The sequence below is a fragment of the Podarcis vaucheri genome (genome assembly GCF_965113315.1).
Source record: "Podarcis vaucheri genome assembly, contig: SUPER_10_unloc_1, whole genome shotgun sequence".
Lineage (NCBI taxonomy): Eukaryota > Metazoa > Chordata > Lepidosauria > Squamata > Lacertidae > Podarcis > Podarcis vaucheri.
This window is the reverse complement of record NW_028118809.1, coordinates 2,304,040-2,327,871: the sequence shown is the minus strand read 5'-3', so window position 1 is coordinate 2,327,871 and position 23,832 is coordinate 2,304,040. Positions and strand designations below refer to the sequence as shown.

Below are 23,832 nucleotides of genomic sequence, written 5' to 3'. Positions count from 1 at the left end.
GGCAGGGGTACCTTTACCTTTAATATCCAGAGTACTTTCTGGATCTTGGTTTCAAACCACTTCCTTTGAGCTTTCCATGCTTCTCAGGTTTACCATGGGAGTAGAAAGTATCGCCACAGCTGACCAACTTTCAATATAACTTCCCATGATTAGAAATGTTAATGATTAAGTGGTGTCTTAAATAAAATATATAAATTAAATAAAAGACATGGCCATCTCAGAGACATGGTTCCTTTCAGATTTCTGAATTTCCCATTTACTTTGTGGTGGTTGTGACTTTTAAGTCATTCTTGCGAAACTCATGACTCTGTTTCAACTGGAAACCCAGGAGACAATCCCTGGACTGTTTGTGTGGCAGCTGACAATCCACAATACAATTTTGTTCTCTGAAAAAGTGGAAGTTATTTATTGCTATATGAAATGAAATTCTAAGGAAGCCTTGTAAAGGGAAGAAAGGAACAACAAATCTCAACCTTTTGGCTTATCCATACAGGTGTTATTCCTGTGCAAGCAGTAGATGGAATTGCCAGTGGGACTGGAAAATCCATACCTGTGAGGACTCTTCTTCAAAAACAGATGTGATTCAGCAAAATATGGTAATACCTTTAAAAGTAGTATAAACAGATCTTATTTAAATACAGCAATACCTCTGGTTATAAACCATCCTCCTTGCAAACACTTCGGGTTACGAGCTCCGCTAACCCGGAAGTAGTTGCTCCTGGTTGCAAACTTTGCCCCGGGATGCAAGCGGAAATTGCACGTCGGAATCCCCATTAGTGAAAGCGCGCCTCAGGTTAAGAATGGTTTCGAGTTGAGAACGGACCTCAAGAACGAATTAAGTCCGTAACCAGAGGTACCACTGTATTTAAGTGGTGTTTTCTATTTTATTTTTGTTTGTTTTGTTTTGTCTTTTGTAAATAAATCGGAAAGGAATAGCAACAATCTGAAAGTAACTTCGGGGGGGGGGAACTCTGGGGGTTTTCTAACTCCTTGGTGGGGAATGGAAATAAATATTGGAGTGAAGTGACTGGGAAGCCGTTCAATGTTTTCTTTTCAGTCCATTTTGCTGTTTTACTTAAATGGCTGGAAAGGAATTTCAAGAATGGGAATGAAAGTTCGGCATATGCTGCAGTCATTTTTAGCATGTCTAATTTGAAAAACTGTAATCAAATCTGTCACTAAGCATGAAGATCTTCAGAACAACAAAAATTCAATTGTCCAAAGTAGGTGCAGATGTTTTGCGATATAATATTTCTAGTTTTAATTGCATATGAAAATGTTTTGTTTTTTTCTCCTAGGCGGAAAAATGCCCACACTTTCTAGATCCCAACCCTAAAATAATACCCATGGAAGTCTCAACAAAAGTATCTTTTGAAGGAAAGAATCTGGATTATTATGAGGTAATGTTCACAAAGTCCTTGAATATATTTTAATATTATATACCTCTCAGCAGTTCGTCAACAGTGTCCTCTTCTGAAGTCTGCTGTTTACAAACTCCTTGTGCAAAAAACGTTACACAGTTCTAAATAGACACTGAACCATTCCTTGCATACAAGACTGATGATTTCTTTAAGCTTGCTTTCATAAATATTTCACAAATATAACAATAGTCTTCAATATTATACAGTTGATGTGGGTAAATAATTAAGATCATGTATGCTTTTTGTTCTTTGATTTACTTGTCGTGTTTGTTGCATTTGACTTAGCGTTACAGTGAGCAGTGAAACGTATTTGTCTAGTTTATATCTTTTGTTGAAGTGTCTGCCGTATTTTATAGCTTCGCTCTGTTGCCAAACATTCCCCCCCCCGACATTTGTCAGGGATGATAAAACTGTTTTTACTTTTCCTCCCTTCCCCATGCTAAGCTGAAACGTTTTTGGTGTTGCGAAACATCTCTCATGTGTAATGTAAGCGAATTATATGTGTGTCTCTTAAATCAGTGGTTCTTAAACTGCTCTTTAGCTGTCGCTGTCATAGTTGCCCCATTTTTCTCCAGGATGAAGGGGCACGGGGTCTCCTGATTAGAAACGGTTCACTGGTGTGGAGAAACAATATTATTATTATTTATTGAGTTCATATACCGTCCTATATCCAGAGGTCTCAGGCCGGTTCACAGAAAAGATCACAACATATAAAATCAGAATAAAAACAACAACCAAATAATACTCCCCCCAGAAAAGGGCCACATTTTTAAAGGGTATAGGATAGTCTTTGCAGTCATGAAGAATAATGAGTGTGTTCCCAGATGTCCAGAAAGGCAATCAAATCTGCCCCTTCTGCTCCTTCTTCATCTTGTTCCTCCTTCAGCCATCTCCATTCCTTCTAGAAAATTCCACCACACCTTCTTTGGCTTTGTACCTCAATGGCTGTATCAGAAGAGCTGTCTCTGAGAAGTTGCATCTTGAACGTAACAGTTCCTGGAGCTTTGTTGGTCTATGTTTACAGCCTAGGAACAGCGTGATACTTTTATGTGAAATGCAGATTATTATGAAATAGTCCATTAAGAGAGGCTTTGCTCATTCCCCAACGGTCTCTGTCGTAGAGGCCCTTGAGAGGTTAGTGTTTCGCATTTAATGGACAGCTGCTCTAAATGTAGTTTGGGGCTTCCTATGCCTCATCTTGGATGTAGCAATCAATATTTGTGCGGTTTTAATTACAGGATATGGATATGGCTGCAGTAGGAAAAAATGGAAAAAGGTTAGGTGTGGGTGCAGTGCAGCTGTGTTGAGCTATAAACAGGAATACATATGTAATCCTGTTCCCTCTGTGCCCACACGTACCCTTGAAGTGATGTGTTCTCAGCTGCGGGGTCTCTACGATGGTAGCCTTTGCTTTGGGAATGTTAATTTGCGTGCTTTCAGGTTGTCTCCTCTATACAGTGGTACCTCGGGTTAAGTACTTAATTTGTTCCGGAGGTCTGTTCTTAACCTGAAACTGTTCTTAACCTGAAGCACCACTTTAGCTAATGGGGCCTCCTGCTGCACGCCACCGGAGCACAATTTCTGTTCTCATCCTGAAGCAAAGTTCTTATCCCGAGGTACTATTTCTGGGTTAGTGGAGTCTGTAACCTGAAGCGTATGTAACCCGAGGTACCACTGTACATCCTTTCGAACTAACAGGATCTGCTAATGGAAGAAACCTTTCTGCATTAATAGAACATAGAGAGGGGTGTTCCCACTTGCCAAACAATCTAGAATTTAGCATGCTACCTAGACACCTTTATACTTTACAATTTAATCTCCCATCAAAACTATTCAGTGGCACCATCATGGGTCCAGGACCACCCCTTTAAAATCACTGCAACATTCCTGTTTGGGGCTGCAAAGTTTCTCTTGAACTTTAGATTTTGGATTACATCAGCATTTCTCTTGCCTGAGAGCCTGTCAGAGCCTTCGTGCCGCCTCGCTTCCTGAATCTGCTACCTGCTCGAAATTTCTTTAATTAAAATGTTTTTTTTTTTGTCTTCAGTAACCCAACTTACACTTTGAGTTCCTTTCCAAATACATCCTAGTCGTATTGTGGAGAAGTATCTCGCCCCTGAGAAGGGCAATATGAAAAGGGAATGAAAGTGAAAGAGTGCTGGGACATTTCTTGCCACCCTTCTCTGTAGTTTGCCTTCCCTGTTTCCCACACTAATGAGTAAGGCAAGGAGAGGAAGAAAAGGCAGAGAATCAACTCTTCCCTCAAAAAAATTATTCTTGGGTTGGGACACCTCAGGTCTTTCTGCGGCAACCTCTCAGCAAGCTACCTTTTTAATGACTTTCTCAAATTCTTTCTGCTGTGTGTTCAAGAGCACCCCTTTCAGCACTGTGACATGGCTGAAATGTAGGAATTCCTCATTTGGCAGTTCATAAGTTGGTTATTTTGGCTGGGGAAATAGCATTAAGAGCACGTACAATGCAGATTTTGTGATAACACTTTTGCTTTCTCCACCGGCTTCTTCTTAGTTCATTCTTGCTTCATACTTGGCTATTGTTTGGGAATTCTGCCACTTTCTCGGAAAGCAGAGAATTCCTGCTGTATTTACAAATGCCACTGTCAGCTCTTTCTAATTTCCAGATTGTGTTTGTAAATCTATAGAAGCTTGATTGATTGATTTTTAGATCTTGGTAAGAGCTGAAATTATCATTTTGGACGAACTGGTAGTGCAGAGTTGGTTGTGGCAGTGGGGATGATGATGATAACGATTTCTTACCTGTGTTTCACCATAAGGTCCCAGCATGGGTTATAGCCATTTTAAAAAGACAACATTAAAATCAGTTTACAACAAAATATTTTAAAATCATTTGTTTTTGTAGCTATTGTATTGTTTCTGATTTTCCTGAGAGCTCTCCTGTTAGCTAAGGTTGAGAGAGAGTGAACTTCACTGAGCTTCAGATTCAAGCAGAAAAGCGATGGGATTGGGGCCTGGAACCCTATACCTGCACTATGACGCATCTGAGTTCCCTTTGCTTATATTGCACTTCCTGGGTGTGGGGTAATGGCTAGTGCATAGGCCTTAGACTAGGGAAACCTGGGTTCAAATCCTTGCCTAGCTATGAAGCCCACCGAGCCGGTCACTGTCTCTCAGTCTAACCCACCTCACCGGGCTGTGAAGATAAATAGAAAGGTGGGATTAAAAATGCACCAAGCAAAATTATTCCTGCTTTAAGTACTCCTGTGGTAGTAATTTTAATACTTTGTACACAAACCAAGTCCTGTCAGTCACAAAGTTTGCTTGTGCCCCCTCACAGTGATTTCCTTCTGGCACTGTGGAGTCACTGAGTTGGGCTTAGACTCCTCCTGTGATGACAAGTGCAGGAGAAAAAATATCTTCAGGACATGGGTACAGAGAGGCCCTTAAGATGGGTTGGCAAGATCAAGCCACAGTCCACCAAGGCTGTTCCCCAAAATTGTGAGCTTCCTGTGAATTGATTTTTCTGAGAAGTAAGGATGAGATTTGGGGGGCACAGGCCTTAATATTGCCTTCCCTTGCCTTTGGAAAAGCACTTAGAGGAAATGTTTTGCATGCTTTCCATCTCTTTTTGATTAAAAATCGTTTGGCGTAATCTATTTGGAAAATCAGAAAATGTTGTAAAGTCCTGCCTAAAGAGCCTACACTATCTGTGTTATAGTTGTGGTTGCCAGTTTAAGGATTAAGGCTGTCAATTTGATCTAGTTGTTTCCAGAGCTGCTCAGTGAAACTACTGTTTGCCTAGTGCTGGTATTCTAAGTCCAATATCTTTCTCTTACAGGGTAGCGATTTCAGAATTGGAAATAACCACATTCAGTTTGAGACCAAAGTGGAAAAAGCATCTGATGGAACTTTCTTTTTTCAAATCCAACCGGTAAATATCAGAAATTGTGGGGTGGGGTGCTTACAGATCACCTTCTCTCTTGATTTCTTCAAGGTTGAGCAACATTCAGCAATGAACTCACCTTTCCACCTCCTACAGTCAACATGTTGATTGTGTTCAGACTTCTCTCCTTCCCTCCACTGCCAGCTTTGACACAGAGATATCGGCTTTGTTAAGCCAAAGTTTCCCATTACATCTAAACTCTGGAGTACTGGCTTAATGTTGATTATCAGGCACATAAGCCATTGTCCCATTTTGTTGGGCTGGCCAATATACTATGAGGATGGAGATGAAACAAGCTGGCTATGACTTGATGTTGGCGATAGACCTAAGATAAAGAAATGTTAAGATCTGTGCTGTTGTTGAGATTGTTGGCCTTTGCTGGTGAATGTTGATGAGATTTTCCAATTTTTGCCATTCACTTTTATTGAGGCAGTCAAAAATATATCTATACTTTGGACAAACGCATAAGGGACACAACAGGATTGTTAAAATTTGCTCACGGGGAGAGGGCGATTTGCTGCGGTCGCCACTAATGCATCCTGTACTTTTAGAATGAAAGCCATTAATGTGTGTTTGTGTTCAAATTTTCTCAGTTCTTTGAAAGATACATTTGTTTAACACCCACTGCAAACATGACTAAACATTGCACTTCCCCTTTATGTGCCTTTTGAAAATGAGATATTATTATATACACACACATATATAATCATTTTCTGTTACATTCATCTGTTTCCCATTCTTTGGGAAAGGTTACAACTATCGTTGTTCTGACAAGTGTTATAATCGTATGAATGCATCTCCTAGTAGAAGTATGTGGTTGTTGTTATTTGTGCCATCATTTTGAAGTTACAGCTACCACAATATGACCTTGGAAGTAGGTAGCTACTTGATTTGGGATGAGTGAGTTAAGATATAAGATGATTTCTAATGGAGATAACCATTGTCTTTTCTCCTCCCTTCAGAGTCATGTTGAAAATGAAACACTACCACTTAGCTTATACATTAAGACGGATCAAGGCAAGATTGATAGCAAACTGATTGGTAAGTACATAGTACAGGAAAGGGAAATTAAAAGTACCAAAATCTTATATATGCAACTTTTAAAGCATTTCACTGTTCTAATGATTGCATATTGTGGTACCTTGGTTCTCAAACTTAATCTATTCTGGAAGTCCGTTGGACTCCCGAAACTGTTTGAAAACCAAGGCACAGCTTCCGATTGGCTGCACTTAAGCAGAAGCCTCATCAGACATTTGGCTTCTGAAAACTGTTCACAAACCAGAACACTTACTTCCGTATTTGCGGCGTTCGGGAGCCGATTTGTTCAGCAACTAAGCCATTCAGGAACCAAGGTTTGACTGCAATTAGCAATCCATCAGCTTAAAAAATATCTAAATAATGTTGCCTTGAATAGGCAATGAATATTACTGTTGTGAACTTAAATATGTATTGTCTTGGCTTGCTTGCTGGGTATGAAAAAGCTTCCCTCCACCCACCCAATAATCCATCCTTCAAGTTTTCTGATAATTTCTCCCAAGTTATGAAGCATCTCTGCAACACTGCTGCGTCTCTGCAAAAGTGGCCAGATCTAGAGACCACAGTGTAGTTTTAATCAAAAGCTTTGCATCAAGCATGTCAATAAATGGCCACATTTTTTTCTCTAGAGTCAAATGCTATCACTCCATTTAGAGTCAGCCAAAACTTGCTCTTCTGTGCTGTTGCTATTACTTCTGCCCCTTCTCTGCTTTAGATCAGTTACAATGGTACCTCGGTTACCACTTTCTGTTCTGAAAGTCCATTCTTAAACCAAAACCTTTCTTAAACCGAGGTACGCTTTCCCTAATGAGGCCTCCCGCCGCCAGTGCCCTTCCACCGTTCAGATTCCGTTCTTTGACCGAGGTAAAGTTTGCAAACTGGGACACTACTTCTGGTTTTGCGGAGTTCGTAAATTGAATCATTCGTAAACAGGGCTGTTCTTAAACCGAGGTACCACTGTAGTTAACTTTGGGCTTTTTTCTGATTACAGTCCCAGTGTTGCAACTATTTTTGTCCAGGCAGAGGCCCAGTGTGACCAGTGTGTTTCCTGGCAGGCAGAGAAGTCCATACACAATGACTAATTATGCTAGAAACCAGGCATGACCTTCCAAATGCTTTTTAGTAATCCTTTTGCTTATTACTGTGATTCAGTGACACTTATAACTAATGTTGGCTGTGCTGATCAATCTTGCACAGCTACAAATCAATCTTTAGGTATTGTATTTAATAGATTTGCTTTTTAATGGATGTTGCAAATGAAAATCATTGTTCAAGACCTCTCCTCTTTTCCTATAATGCTAATATCTCCCACCCAAACAATATACATCATTTTCCCGTATAGAATTACTGCAAACCTCTAATGTATTGTGGCCACATAAAAGACAAATGATAGTCTAGAATGCATTTGATATGGCATTTCCAGTAAGGACTGCAGAGTGTTTCTACATTTGAATAGCACACTGGCAACCTTACCCTTCATCCATTTTTGGTCAGCCATATTCAAGCAGGAGTAACCTGGAATAAATGGAAAGAATTACAGAAAGGGTTCTAAACTTTATAGGTATACTTGAGGATTTTGTCCAGTCTTTCATTTTAAGCGAACCAACCTGATTTGCGGTTCACAAACTAATACATGGATTGGATTGGATTGCCATTACAGTGGTGCCTCACAAGACGAAATTAATTCGTTCCGTGAGTTTTTTCGTCTTGCGGGTTTTTTTCGCCTTGCGAAGCACGGTGTCGGAAAAGTTTTGGAAAAGCTTCAAAAATCACCAAAGTCTTCAAAAACCTCAAAAAAGGCTACCACACCGCATGCTATGAGTTGCTCCTCGAAGTCAAGTCGCAACTGTATTAACGGTTTTAAGAAAAAGGAAACAAACTTGCAAGACGTTTCCGTCTTGCGAAGCAAGCCCATAGGGAAAATCGTCTTGCGAAGCAACTCAAAAAACCAAAAACCCTTTCGTTTTGCGAGTTTTCCGTCTTGCGAGGCATTCGTCTTGCGAGGTACCACTGTATCCTTGAGTTTTTTCATCTCTCCAAATTCTGTGACATAGCTCAAAAAGTGTAACATAATGTGCATTTTAGGGTGGTTTACTCAAATGAATACTATATGGGGAAAGTACAATAGGAATATTTCAGTTTTTAGAGTAACTTTAAAAAAAATTGCAGAAATGAGATGGAACAAAGTTATTAATGAGCACATACAAAATTGGCATGGACCAGAAATTGACTGTCATCCCACCCTAGTCTAGACTAGACGTTATTTTCGTTTAAAACACTTCTCATCTTAACAAATGAGTGATGCTCTGTTATATTCCCAAAGTCATCCATCCATATGTTATATATACACTTTCCCTCTCCCTCTCTTTAATTGATTAATGTTCATAGTCTGGTTGGTATCAGCAGGGCGCAGCTTAATTTTATGTCCATTCTGCCCACATTCATCTCTGTGGTTTACTATGAAAAGCAGAAGCTGAAAAGAACCGGGGAAGAAGTACCTTTTTGTACTAGTGGTGTCCCAATTCCCCTTCTCACTTTCTTGCCATTTGTGGGCCCTTAATAGAGCTGAATTTAAGTGCACCACACTTTGAAAGATAGTTACTTTGGTCGTTCTGGTCGCTACTACAGAGAAGGTGAGCAATTATTGAATTTCCAAATATAAATGAATCCTTTCTTTCTGTAACACATTTAGAGAATACCAAGTAGCATTGGCATTTAATGTATTTTTATAGCCACTGGAGACTTAGAGCAGTATGAAATCCAATATATCCCTTTTATCCTTTGTCCTGTTCTATCAATGGTTTCACAGCTAGTACCTAAAGATGATGGATAAGGGTTGGAATCTAATGGCTGGTTTGCTGCTGGTACATTTAACAACCTGATCAGTAACGAAACTGATTAACACTTTGAGCTCCGCCGCTGTATTGTGTGTGACTTGGAGAGCTTGCCTTTCAATACATTACAAATCTAATTTGGAGGCAGTTTGAGTGCTGGTTTTTGCAGACGCAGACGTTGTTTTCAGTTCTCCACATATAGATGAAAAATATAAATTGAATCAGTTAGTCAGACACAGCAGTCTCTCTGGTTAGCTGCTGGTATACTTTAAAAAATCCAGAATTCTGAAATTGGATTCCATCAGTCTGTTTTCTGAGTCAAACCAATAGTACCTCACTGCTTGCTTCAGATGTGGAATGTGTGAATGCACATTCTTTAGCCAGAATCAAAATATAACAAAAAAACTTCCCTCAAAAGCATGTATCCACCATCGGTCTTTGGCTTATACATATTCACACCATCTAGGGTTGCCATATGTCTGTAATTTTCTGGACTTACATGATATTTTCCCCTCATAAACAGTGTATGGGTGGAAATCGCTGAAATGTCTGGGAAAATCCAGATGTATGGGAGCCTATGTTAGAAGTGTAGATTTTGGCGAATTTCATTAAAAATAGTTCAAAAACTCTTTTTTGGGGGGGCGGACTAAAAAACTTCAACTTTTGTGTCTGGAGTTTCACTTTTTGAAATATGGCAGCCCTAACACCATCTATAAAAAAGAGATCAGGGCAGGGCATGACGATGGCTTGAGGGGTTATGGATTGACAAATTCACTGTTCTGGAAGCCAGGCTAACCCCATATTCCTAGGCACTTAAATGATTTGGGGCACTGGCCAGTAGATGTATTTGAAAAATCTCTCTCTCTCTCTCTCTCTCTCTCTCTCTCACACACACACACACACACACACACACACACATAGGTATACCACTTGGGGGAAAACATTCTGACATGCATTTAAATAAAGAGCCTCTTTAAATGTTATAGAATTTTAATTTCAAGAATTCAGTTAATAATCTTATTAGTGTAAGGCTAAGAAAGGAAGAAACCTAGCAGTTCAAAAGCATGTCAAAGTGCAAGTAGATAAATAGGTACCGCTCCGGCGGGAAGGTAAACGGCGTTTCCGTGCGCTGCTCTGGTTCGTCAGAAGCGGCTTAGTCATGCTGGCCACATGACCCGGAAGCTGTACGCCAGCTCCCTCGGCCAATAAAGCGAGATGAGCCCCAGAGCAACCCCAGAGTCGTCCGCGACTGGACCTAATGGTCAGGGGTCCCTTTATCTTTACCTAAAAAAAGCAGAGCCTTTTTTCTTATTTTAGCTGATAAATCAGGAGAGAAAAAACATTTATTCCTCCTTTTCTTGCTCTTTTTTAAATATTTCCTATCTGGTGAAATTGGTAACTTTGTGGAAAATGATTGGGGGAATGTGGGTTTCTCAGATTAATTGCCATATCACATTGGTTAACATGAGTTCTCTTTTCCAGCCCCAATATGCTAGCCTTGTAGGTCCAGCATAAGCTGTTAAGGTCAGGGCTGGCCCTGCCATTAGATATACTGAGGCAGTGACAGCAGGGTGTCTGAAGACAAACGTGTGTGCGCCACACAGCCTGGCAAAAAACCCTGAGCTAGCCTACGGTAGCAAAGGATACATGGCTGTATCCCACTAAGTTGTATAGTGGTACCTTGGTTTAAGAACAGTCCTGTTTACGAACGATTCAGTTTACGAACTCCACAAAATGGAAGTAGTGTCCCAGTTTGTGAACTTTACCTCGGTCTAAGAACGGAATCTGAACGGTGGAAGGGCACTGGCGGCGGGAGGCCTCATTAGGGAAAACACACCTCGGTTTTAGAACAATTTCGGTTTAAGAACGGACTTCCGGAACGGATTAAGTTCGTAAACTGAGGTACGTGGTACCTCGGGTTACATAAGCTTCAGGTTACATATGCTTCAGGTTACACACTCCACTAACCCAGAAATAGGGCTTCAGGTTAAGAACTTTGCTTCAGGATAAGAACAGAAATCGTGCTCCGGCGGCGTGGCGGCAGCAGGAGGCCCCATTAGCTACAGTGGTGCTTCAGGTTAAGAACAGTTTCAGGTTAAGAACGGACCTCCAGAACGAATTAAGTACTTAACCCGAGGGACCACTGTACTCAGACTAGACCCATTTCAACTAATGGACCTAATTTAGTTGTGCCCATTATTTTCAGTGGGTCTGCTCTGAGCAGGACAACCCTCCGTCCTGTTTCCAGAAGATTCAGCTACCAATCTGGTAAGCTCTTGCACATTACAGGAAGGATTGCCATCTTGTGCTTAGCCTCTGGCGGTCAGTGCCTTGACCAGCCCTGGTCAACCTTGTTCAGTTTTCCATCCAGTTAGTCTTTGATTGCAGGACAAGCATTGAAGTCTTGCTGCTCAGCATCATGCAAGCAGATTATGTCTTGCAACCGAAAAGGAAACAGAACCCAAGTTTCTGATTCACAGTTAATAAATAAGCAAACTTCTGCTCAGCTAGCAAGTTTAACTACTTTGAATAAACACAGTGGGTCATGCTGAGCAAGTGGGTGCTATTTGTAAAGAAGACTGGTTTCAGAACACAGTAATACACTGTAACTGTTTTTTAGCATAATGTGAGTTATTCCAAAATTGTCAACTCTGAGGACTCCTTCCCATTCCTCCCGTGCTAGTCAGGAAGGTTAATTATAGCTTTGTTGTGCCAAATAATCAGAAGGGAGCCCCCCTTATATTCAGGTTTGTTTGTTTTTTAGTTAGGTAAAGGTAAAGGGACCCCTGACCATTAAGTCCAGTCATGGCCGACTCTGGGGTTGCGGCGCTCATCTCGCTTTATTGGCCGAGGGAGCCGGCGTACAGCTTCCAGGTCATGTGGCCAGCATAACTAAGCCGCTTCTGGCGAACCAGAGCAGCGCACAGAAACGCCGTTTACCTTCCCACCAGAGCGCTACCTATTTATCTACTTGCACTTTGATGTGCTTTTGAACTGCTAGGTTGGTAGGAACAGGAACCGAGCAATGGGAGCTCACCCCGTCGCGAGGATTTGAACCGCCGACCTTCTGATCGGCAAGTCCTAGGCTCTGTGGTTTAACCTACAGTGCCACCCTCTACTTAGAACTAAAATGTTATAGTTAGTAAACTTGAGCACTAATTGTTTCCAGTTAAGTTGGTGATCTGACTGCCCATCAAAAACGTGCTCAAACACGAAGTCTTGAGAGTCGTTGCTTCCAACTTGGTTCATGGTCCTAATTATACAGCACCCTGGATTTATTTTGCGTGTTCTGGAATTAGGCCATGATGCTCTTCAGTCATGTGTGGAGTATGGCTTGGATCTCAGAAGGACTCCAGATATTACAAATTCCATTCTTAACTTTACCCCTCAGTGAACACAAAGCTGTTACAGGCTTAAGAGGCGCTCTGTTTTCCTCTGTGATTCATGGCCATGATAACCAGAAGTGGCAGGGCATCCTTTATCATGGTTCCAGTGCTCCCCAGTGCCCTCCCAATCCTGGTCTCTGACCCCATCCATCAACCTTTGGTCCTTGCTGCAGGACTCCTTGGGTGGAGGCATAAGTTGAACCATCTTGGCGTGTATATGAATATATATTATTGCACTACGCTGTCTGAATTCTGCTTTTCACGGCACAACAATAAGATTCTGAACTTTTGGAAGCTTTAGTGTGGTCTGTTTATCTTAAAGTTAACTATGAATAGCTATCTGTTTTTGCTCCAGACATCTGAGATTGATTAGAAAGCTCTCCAGACAAGAATGAACTTGCATATTGAAAAACCTCTAAACATAGCACCCCTGCAACTCTCATTGCCCTTCAACCCATGTGTATTTCATTTGAAATAACATCTCAGCTAGATCTAAATCTACTGTTAACAAAGGAACTTCTTCTAGTCACTTATTTTTCAGTTCCCCTGCCAAAGGTAGAACCGTCCGACTATTTGCCGTCCTGACAGTTCAGGGGGAAAATGTGCTAGTCTGCGGAAAGGCTAATCTGCTAAGCAAGTACAGTGGTACCTCGGGTTAAGAACTTAATTCGTTCTGGAGGTCCGTTCTTAACCTGAAACTGTTCTTAACCTGACGCACCTCTTTAGCTAATGGGGCCTCCTGCTGCCGCCACACCGCCAGCGTGCAATTTCTGTTCTCATCCTGAAGCAAAGTTCTTAACCCGAGGTACTATTTCTGGGTTAGCAGAGTCTGTAACCTGAAGCGTATGTAACCTGAAGCGAATGTAACCCGAGGTCACTAGATGGTTGAAGCATAGGAGCCTACACTTGCACTGCACAGGAAGACAACACAACAACAAAGCTCCCATGATCTCCTCCCACTTCGATCTGCACAAAATTTCTTTCCAACCCCAGATCTGGTGGTCTGTCTGTACATGAGCCTGGTCAGGCCGCTGAATGCAATAAAACCAAAACTGAAGGGCCCCATTATTTTGCTTTCCGCCCTCCTCCCCCATTATCTTACTTTCCTTTGCAAATTACAGTAATCATTAAGAATGCATTAATGCGTCAATAATTTGATGAAGCTGTGTGGCTAGGACACTTAACTACATTACTGAAAGTCAGAAAGGTGATAAGATGCGAAGATAGATTGCGTCGCTCATTCGTTATTTATTTGCAGCATTTATGCTCCTTTCTATGCCTTTTGCACAGAAAAAGGAGGGGCTCCCAGAGCCGCTTACAGCAAGCAATAGAGAGGGCGTGCCCTGCCCTCAAGTCTACACTCTAAAATGCATAACACACTGGAGTGTGTGGACAGGGTAGGCAGGAAGGAAGAGGAAAAAATTGCTTCTGCACAGTTCTTTCCTTGGAGAGCTGATCTGGTAGCAGCTGGAATACTCTCAGGAGGAGGCTTGTTGAGTTGCGTTCCTCTGCAACTCAACAAGAGCCAGTGTGGTATAGTGATTAAGAGCGGTAGTCTCGTAATCTGGGGAACCGGGTTCGCGTCTCCACTCCTCCACATGCAGCTGCTGGGTGACCTTGGGCCAGTCACACTTCTCTGAAGTCTCTCAGCCCCACTCACCTCACAGAGTGTTTGTTGTGGGGGAGGGAGGGAAAGGAGAATGTTAGCCGCTTTGAGACTCCTTCGGGTAGTGATAAAGCGGGATATCAAATCCAAACTCTTCTTCTTCTCTTCTCCAACCATGGCAGTTCTCACATTTTTGCAAAAAGCAACACTCACCTTCCTCCTGCACCCAGGATCAGATTCGAGAGCAGATGACAATGTCCAGGCTAGGAGAACAGGACTGCTCCTGCCCAGTGGCGAAGCTGCATGCTCCACTACTGGGGGCAGAGAGCAGGCGGTGGCGTGGCACACGTTCTGGGGGTGTGACACGCTGCCTGTGGGGGTGTGGTGTGCGGTGGGTGCCACAATCGCACACTACCGGAATAGTGGTGCCATGGGCAGAGCGCTCCCTCCGCGCCCCTGTTCCTCCACCAGTGCTCCTGCCACAGTTATTTCCTCAAGCAGCTGAGTTGGTGGTTAGTCACAGATTGTGGTATTTGTTGAGCGCCATGATTGTACCTTAATGACGCCACCCTGTTGGGTGCACCTCAAGATTTATGTGGGTTTGAATTTCTCTGAGTGGTGTAATAGTAACTGACACTAGAAACATGCATATGATTTGTTTTCCATTTTTACAGTGACTCTATACAGCTGTTCCTATGGTCGGAATGACTGCAGCTTGTGTCTCGCAGCTAATCCTGCGTATCGGTGTGTCTGGTGTGACGACAGCTGTGTTTACGCTGGCCGGTGTGCTGCTCCCACTACCACCTGCCCTCCTCCAGTCATTACTATGGTAATTTCTGCATCATTCATAACATAGCGTGAAGTCCACTCAAGTCAGCTTGCAAAGCATTTATGGAATTCTGAGGAGCTGTTGCAAACTTGTGAAGTCCCATAGTAAAGAGACTCTGTCTGTTTCTTTAAGATCCAGATGGTGAATAATCACTGTGCTCGCGGGGCATTCGAACTGGCTTTTTGACTAAAGAAACCGAAAGGAAAAGGCTACATAACTATATCCTAGGAGTGTCTTCTAGTAGTGCTGTAATGGCTGCTCCTAGGTTACACGGGACGAGTTCATAGCATGGTTTCTTGCCTTGCCTGCATTGTCTCAGATCCCAGGAAGGGGTATTATATAATGGAGGCATGCCATTATATTTCCTGTACCACTAAGGGGCTGAACTTTACGAGATGTGTGAACATACTGCTGGTCTGTCTTTGCTCTCCATACTTCCTCATAGCATCTGATTTAACCCAATAAGCTGGTTCAGACATAACAATCTCTGTTTAACAAACCCAATAATGCATCTGAACAGCCCAGTGTGTGAGATGATATAATCATCACTGTACATTGCTAGCAGCTAGTGACGATAAGGTAGAAAGCCAAACTAATACAATTACATTATTCAGGCATTGTGTTAAAACAGTTACAGTTAGACAGGAGAGTCTTCAGCTTCACCCCTTACATACCTTGTTCTGCCCAGATTGCTTTTTACATTTTCTGGCTTTCCAAAGCGCTTTAGTTCAACAAGTCTAGTTCCCCCTTAGGGTTGCCATTTTTTTGAAGAGAAAAAAGAGGACACATTTGCCAACATCTACTTTTAAATATGGATCTCTATGATAACTCTCGTATCATAAGAAAGAGGACGTGTCCAGGGAAAAGAGGACATGTGGCAATCTTGCGGCCTTCATCTTATCCAACCAGTTCCACAGTTCTAAATTTGTAGCAGAACATTAAAAAGAACATTTGTAAACAGAGTGGTACCTCAAAAGGTATCTCTGCCTGTTAGGAACCTGCTTCAGAGGTAGTTCACTCAACTAAATAAATGTTTCAGTATTTTTTTTCTATTAAAAGGAGACACCATCGGGTTCTTTAGGCAACCACAACACAGTTATAAACTGGATGAAATGCTAGGTGTTACTCTAGGCAGGAATGCTATATATAATAGTTATAACCCGGTGTTGTAATAAAGTATAGTAGAATTCCATTTTCCGTCAGGTATTTGAAATGATGCAGCTTGTTATTGATTTTATAATATTGGGAAGAGCGTTAGACTTGACATTTTACAGTAAAAAATAGTTGGCTCTCGAGGGTTTTTCCCCCAAAAAAGGCAATTAGGATTTTTTAGGAGTAGGTAGCCGCATAACAGAAGAGGCCACAGAAAGTCCACAGAAAGCTCTGCCAGTGTTGCTGGATCTCAGACTGCCAGAATTTTTATCATTTCCTTCCTTCTTTCACAGACTTTTTGCACCTGGAGCCCAATAGGTTGGAAAATTCAGGTTCTCAGGGACAGAGGCAGTAAGGCAGGCCTCCGAGTCCTCTGAAGTTCATCCTCAGTGCAGGGAGGGATGCCAGTTAGAAAAGGGAGATCAGAAGCCCTGTGCAAATCTGTTTGGCCTATCTTTGGCCTGGGGATCGCCACTATTTCTTTATCACAGTTGGCCATTCCTGATCTACATCCCTAGGCACTCTGCACTGCCCTCCTTTTACCACAGTCCCTTAACAGGTATAATTCTGTTGCAATACATCCTCATAGTAAAATCTTATATTTAAAAAAACTGTGCATCATTCCCCTTAAAGGGGAAAAATAAATGTCAATGGAAGTCTTCAGTATACCCCTAGGACATGAAACTCTTGTAAAGCAGATGTTTTCCCCCACAAATGTTTGCAGCTCCCTACCTTTCAATTCTTAGAAAAACCAGTTTGATATTTCAGTTGAGTACTTTGTGGTACTCCGTAGGATATAAAATATCATTGCTCTCAGGAAGTACTTAAATGCTCCAAGGTGTCCACATTGACAACAGAACAAAAACTTTTGTTCTAGAGTCAAAAGAGGTGGTTCTGAAAACTGCCAGGGTGATAAATGCCCCTTTTGGTGCAGAGGCATGTACTGAGCTCTCACTGTACACTTTTAACACAGGAGATATAAAGTTATGAGAGAACATAGACAAACCATTTGTGCATGGATATATGCCTGTGGGTCTTGGGAGGGTGTTAGAGCAACAAAGGTGTTCTGAAAAATCATTGAACTATAGCTATTATACAGTGGCAGACTAAACTTGAATGACTTCTAAGGCTAGTCAGGTTTTGTTAGCTGACAAAGGGCAAGAACTCCTTATTCCAAAAACTGCACAAATAGAGTTAAAATGTCAAGATTTCCTAACCACCCTTGCCACTAGGGGTAGGGTTCAACTGATATATAACTCAGAGTTTGCATGCCCATCCACTACAACCAGAATAAAAATTGAACTTTTCCAGATTTCTGGCCAAAACTCAAATTTAAACCCAAAACATTTGTATTCCTCCTTCAAGTCTGTGAACTTACTGTTTAAGCTGCTGGTTGGTTATTAAAATGATGTTGTGACTTATTAAGTATGTTTTCTTTATGCTCAGATTGAACCACGTAATGGACCACTGAGCGGTGGAATTTTGTTGACCATAATGGGATCTAATTTGGGCATAAATGCTGAAGATGTCAAAAGTATAACAGTGGCAGGCACTGAATGTATATTTAGAGAACAATTCTACTCTGTTTCTACCAAGTAAGTAATTGTCTGATGTCCTGAATGCCAGTTTGTTTGTTTTTTATCTATTTGCTGCAGGTTCATAGAAATGTGAAATAAAACAACTGTCCTGACAAACATGACAGTTGTTTGCTTTAAATATATAACTTCTTGAGCATTTCTGTATGGTAATGAGTTGTAACTATTTAATGTGTTTAGCTGTAATTCTAGAGACAACTGCAATGTTTATGCTTATTCTGTTGTACTTTATACATGTAATTATGTAAGAGACTTGTAATAACAGCCACCTTTATATTTATGATCTAACAGCTCTAACTCGTTTGTTGCTTATCCAGACTCAATTATGCACTAATTTATTTGAACTGGAGGCATTTGTAAGTTATCTCCTGCAGCTTACATTTCCAATGGTGTCACTGCAGGAAAGTCTCATATATTAAACATTTACAACCTTGCACACTTAAAAAAAAAAACAACCCACCCACCCCTTTTTGTAATCCTGTACACAAATATTATGAACAGGTAGTTTTGTTATGTTCATTTTTAAAACGCATCTCTAAAATGGACATTGGAAATGTTTTAATTCGGTTTGGCAAATGTTAGGCATCCGGGTAACCTGTTGTTAGTGTGCATTCATTATGATTTGTGCTCATGATGGTATTGGGGCGGTTATATGCTTCCAGTTCTGTTTGCACCTGCAAAACATTTTGTGTTGGTGAGACTGTCTTTGTTTCCCATCAGTACTTGTCCCATAGCTTCCTACTAAAACCTTGTAACACAATGCAAACATTCAGGGGGTGGGGTGTTCTATCCTGCTATTGTTGTGCTGTAGTGTATGAGTGTCCCCTGATGGCAATAATGCACTAGTATTGAGAAAGTATTGCAGACTAGTAAAGTAAAAAGATGTGCGAACGGTTCCATATAAATCCATCACTGATTCACTTGTATTGCATCAGTGACATGTTGCAGAATACTTCTGCCAAAAACAAACAAAAAACAACCCATCGGGGGGGGGGTGCACCTCCAATGGGGAAATCAAGGTGTGAGACTTGGTTTTTCCTATTTCTTTGAGAAATAAACCTGTAAATTCATCTTGTGAAAAGGAATGGCGTGCCATTTTTTTAATGGTTTCTACATAATGAAGGCTTGAGTGTGATCTTCTCCTGGATATTTAAAATCATTTGCGTGACCGATTCTAGTTTATTCCACCTTGTATTACTTTTGAATCATAGAATCATAGAGTTGGAAGAGACCACAAGGGCCATCGAGTCCAACCCCCTGCCAAGCTTCTGTAATGGTGTCTTATTTAATTGTTAGATTTTATTTTATTTAAGAGTGGACTGCAGGGAATATATATCAATTTAGATATTTTATGTACAAGCTTACCTTGTTTCCAACTAGGATTGTATGTGAGGTTGGAAGCGTGCCAGAAGCAAAAGAAGGTGAAATTGAAGTTGATGTAAATGGACAACAAGGCAGATCAACAAACGAAGTGCAGTTTACATATCAGGTGAGTCTGTCCTTGTCAATAGCTTACCTTATTTAACACATAGTATCTTGTTTTCCATTTCTCACTGGGTCAAACGTAAGTGTATAAACAGTGCGTTGGTTTTTATTCCTTCATTTGGAACCATGGAGGTTCTGCTGAAACAGAATGCTTAAGTCTGCTAAATATATTAGAGAGACGGCCTGTTATAAATAAGGTGGATACAGCACCTGTACTACGGAAGACAGAAAAGAGATGGATGGGCAGCCTTGTGCTCATCCAAACATGCTTCCATCCCTTAAAGGTCTAATGCTCATCCAGTCAAAAAGGGACTGACTTTATGCTGAAGGGACACAGCTTCAAGCCATCATCTGCCTGCTACTTCACCCACTTCTTCCAAAGCAAAGAAGTCCCACCTTGGGGAAGGAGGATATGTTAGTAGCTTGTATAGATAGCCAGGGAAGACTGGAGGGTCCTGGGGGGCTGCCCAGGTAAGAGCAAATGACGCACAGAGCATCATTTACGACCAGGGCTTTGGAGTTTGTAATCCACAAATTGCACAATAGAAGAAGATGCTCTCTGCATCACTTTCCACTGGACAGGCAGCCTGCTAGAGTCTTCATTGGAAGCCATGTACTGGCCAAAACTGCCCTCCTAATCCAAAGTGAGGTTTGGGTTTTGCCTTGAGAGAGGAGTAGCATTCAGTGGACAACTAAAGGTGCAGAGAGATGCAAGGGACAAGATTAGGAGAGGGTGGGTTGTCCCTGCCTTGGTTCAGCTTACAGCAATCCAAGCAGGGGTGGCTGGCATAGTTGAACACCCCTGCTTGAATCCTCAGCCAACCCTCAGAAAAAAACATATTTGGCTCTGAAATGGGCCATACTTCAAGAAACAGCTCAGAGCTTTCTGCTGAACCGGTAATCTTAATGGGGAGAATGGATGCCTAGTCATGGAACAGTACCTAATGTTAGTAGGAATCCTAAAACATTTTCAGTTGGGTTGCTTAATTCCATAAATAGAGTCTCTGGCACAGACGGCATGATGTAAGTCATGTGAGAGATACAGTTAGCCACCTTGTCACCATGCCAAAGGATAGGCCTTCAATTGTCTTGCCGCAGATGCAGCCCTAAAACTCGCAGGACCTTATAGTGCTTGTAAGGCATAGGTAAGTGTACATGGATAGATAAAACGTACAGGGTTATTTTTAAATTCAGCTGTCACTTTTGGTATTTAAAACAAAACTAGTGAAATGTGTCATATGGAAAGTCAAGGTTAGGTTGTTCTCTTGGGGATTCATTTTTCTGCCTGGGCTATTTCAGCTTTCACGCTGAATAACCACATAGAGGAAGTGGATGTGGTCAAGTCACAAGAAGGAAGGAGTTGGATATTTGTAGAATGCGAGGCCAGAATTGGAAAACAAGGGGCATGCATGCCAAATCTGTATTGTCGGTCCATGGCAGGAGTGGGCAGCTTGCAGCATGTGAGACTTCCACTGTGTAATTCTAGCTCTTGCTATTAATAATAATAGCAGTGTTGCATTTCTAATTTTCATTACTGCGGAGTTACACGTGACTCTTTCTTCTTCCAGGATCTCCATTCTTTTAGCATTCCAAAATGACAGCTGTTAAAGATTTTTGGCTTGAAAAGCATAACTTGCATTTTAGCTGGAAAATTCCCTTACAGTTACTGGGAAGATGCAGTGTAAGAGGAAAAGAAAGAACTGAACTGTTAATTTAATGAGGTCATCAAGCTATGGGTAGTTTCTTTTCCTCCCTCTGACTTTTCACACCAATTCTCGGCTAATTATATTTTCTTTCCCCCTCCTCTCACCCAGCTAAAAGAGGAATAGATAGTTTTATTCTAAAAGGAGATGGACATTCTTTGACCGCCTCCACTTTTACCTTGGAGATGCGTCTGTAATGGACACCAGGCTAACAATTTGTGTCTGAAATCTGTAGGGTCATCATGCCATAACTTACATTTCCTTTGGTCCATAGAATTAGGATATGAAGCATGACACAACTAACTAAATTTTACTGAAAACCTTGCTGTTTTTTTACTGGGCAATAAGAAGAGATAATATTTTTCCCCTCTCTGCCCTAACTTCCCCATTGGTTTTACACACTCAGTATACAAGAACGTCAAGTATCATCAATCAGTCTCTGTAGCATTTAGTGACCTAGTTTGTTTGTCATGTTAAACCATAGTTAAAATAAACTGTACAAACAGGTAGTGTGCTACTGCCTGCTTCTGAAATCACAGGCCACTCACTGTTCGCTTGCAAACAAGCTTAGCGTTACCGCTGAACCTAGGGTCATGCTTTGATTCTTACCAAACAAACCGTAAACAGTAACCAAGGTTTATTCTTGGCTTACCACTTATGGTTTGTTTGGGGGAAGCAAACTGCTGAAATTTGTCTGTAACGCTAACCCAGACCATAGCTTATTTCACAGCAGGAGCAGCGAAAGAGCAAAGCGCCTGCAATTTCAGCATGAGTCACCAGCACATTAAACTATTTTAACTAGTTAAAAGTGCCGTGTGAGCGAGGCCATTACATGTGATTTTGCTACTACTGCCGTCCTCTCACTTGGTTTGCCTTTCTTATTACATGAGGAGACAGACCACTTCACACTAGGGATAAAGATTCCTATGAGTGCTAGGTGCTCAAATCTCCAGAAGCATGACATGATCTTTTACAGTTTTGTCACAGCAGCTGAAGTTTAAACCAGGCAATCTAGTGTGTATTATGCTGTCTTAACAGCCTTTGTTTCTGAGATCACCTGTGGGCATTGTTTGTGGGCAGTTTAGCAGAAGTCGAGCTTCTAAACTCTTCCTTTGCTGCTTTGTGGGAGGAAGAAGGGATAGCGTGCAATCCTGAGGTTCACAGCAGATCTTTCCAGCATGTTCATTTCTGAACGCAACCTTTCTTATCAGATGTTGCAGCTGATCATGCATAATCACACGTCCTGTAGCTTTGAGTAGCCACTGCACGTAATAAGATTATATGTAAAAAGGTAGAGAACTCTTACAGCTAAGTCCAGTCGCGAACGACTCTGGGGTTGCGGTGCTCATCTCGCTTTACTGGCCGAGGGAGCCGATGTTTGTCCGCAGACAGTTTTTCTGGGTCATGTGGCCAGCATGACTAAGCTGCTTCTGGCAAAACCAGAATTATGTGTAGCAGCCCTTAATGCCAAATTATGGACAGTATTTTTTTCTGAACTACATATTCAGCGTTGGCCCAACTGAACAAATCACTGATAACAGCTCAAGTTGACCCAAGCAAGAAACATTGCTGTTCCGTTTTTAAGAATAGATTTGCACCATCTGGTTAGCTATAACTATATGAAACTGTTTGATGTTGGTAATCCAGCTCGATGTAACTAGTTCATTGTGAGATCAGCACTATCTAACCAAACAGCAAGAAATTTAAAACCTCACATGCAACCCCAACGTGCAGTTTCATTCCAAAAAGCGCCGTTCATTAAATTTATAGCACTTGCTTTATTGGCCTGCTTTATTGGCCCATTAAGGAAAACATTAGGTGTGCTGAGGCAGCTTTGCTGAGCACTAGATGATTATATTAAAAGGACAAGGGTGTGCGTGCTTCTTTTTATGTTGCAAAAGGGCTCTTTCATGCCCATAATTTTTGTAACCAGTTTTTTTTTTAGTATGTGCATGGTTAGGGTCACAAGAAGTTGCCTTATTTGGAATCAGAACATTGATCCATTGATTGGTCTTCCAGGATTTCAGAAGGGGAAATCCTGTGTAAGTAGTTTCTGTATTTATATCCAAGTGACTACAACTATTCTACCTAACTCAGCAGGTGTGGGGACACACCCTGGCTCTAATGCGCACACAACATGTGTGCATGGGGTATGCATTTCCAGTTCTGTAGTAAGGGCAGCTCATGACTCTTTTGGGTCCATGCACCTGCTCTCGCCGCTGAATTCATAGAATCATAGATTATTTTAGAGTTTGAAAAGACCCCGAGGGTCGTCTAGTCTAACTCCCTGCAGTGCAGGAATCCTGTCCACAGACATATCTGAGGGACGGGGCTCGAACCACCAACCTTCTGATTAACAGCTGTTTTGAGGAAGCTGGTATATACTCTGGGTTAGAAGAGTAAGATGGGAGGGGGAGGCACAGCGATAACAGCGGCAGTGGCGTAGCGTGGGCTGTCAGCACCCGGGGCAAGGCAAGTAATTTGCGCCCCCTAACCCATGTATTTGTGCCCCCTAACCCGTGGATTTGCGCCCCCTAACCCTAACCCCCAGATGTTGCGCCCGGTGCGGCCGGCCCCCCCTGCACCCCCCACGCTACGCCACTGAACAGCGGCGATGCGTAGCAACAGCTCTCACATATACATGTAACCCTGTATTCCACAGGGCTCCCTCTGGACTTTGCATTAGATCTATGTTTCCCACTCTCAGTTATCAGTGTTTCTGTTCATTTCATTGCTGGACTGGTGCAAGAGAAGCTCACGTGGCATGCGCCTCAGTTCATTCTTCTAGGGTTGCTGCCTCTTTTCTGGGAGCTGCAAGGAAAAACGAGACAGCAACAACATGCGGTAGTTTTTGAAAACATGGTTTTT

General features: G+C 41.9%; 1 protein-coding gene across 3 annotated transcripts in view; it reads left to right on the top strand.

Moving 5' to 3' along the window:
• Window positions 1-23,832, top strand: part of PLXNB2 (plexin B2) — a 347,353-nt gene that overhangs the window by 268,769 nt on the left and 54,752 nt on the right. For all 3 annotated transcript variants that reach the window (XM_082242442.1, XM_082242444.1, XM_082242443.1), the window contains exons 11-17: window positions 494-596; window positions 1,299-1,400; window positions 5,235-5,327; window positions 6,302-6,380; window positions 14,875-15,029; window positions 17,628-17,776; window positions 19,157-19,265. In XM_082242442.1, the coding sequence (XP_082098568.1) occupies window positions 494-596; window positions 1,299-1,400; window positions 5,235-5,327; window positions 6,302-6,380; window positions 14,875-15,029; window positions 17,628-17,776; window positions 19,157-19,265 (790 nt within the window). The remainder of the gene's footprint in view (window positions 1-493; window positions 597-1,298; window positions 1,401-5,234; window positions 5,328-6,301; window positions 6,381-14,874; window positions 15,030-17,627; window positions 17,777-19,156; window positions 19,266-23,832) is intronic.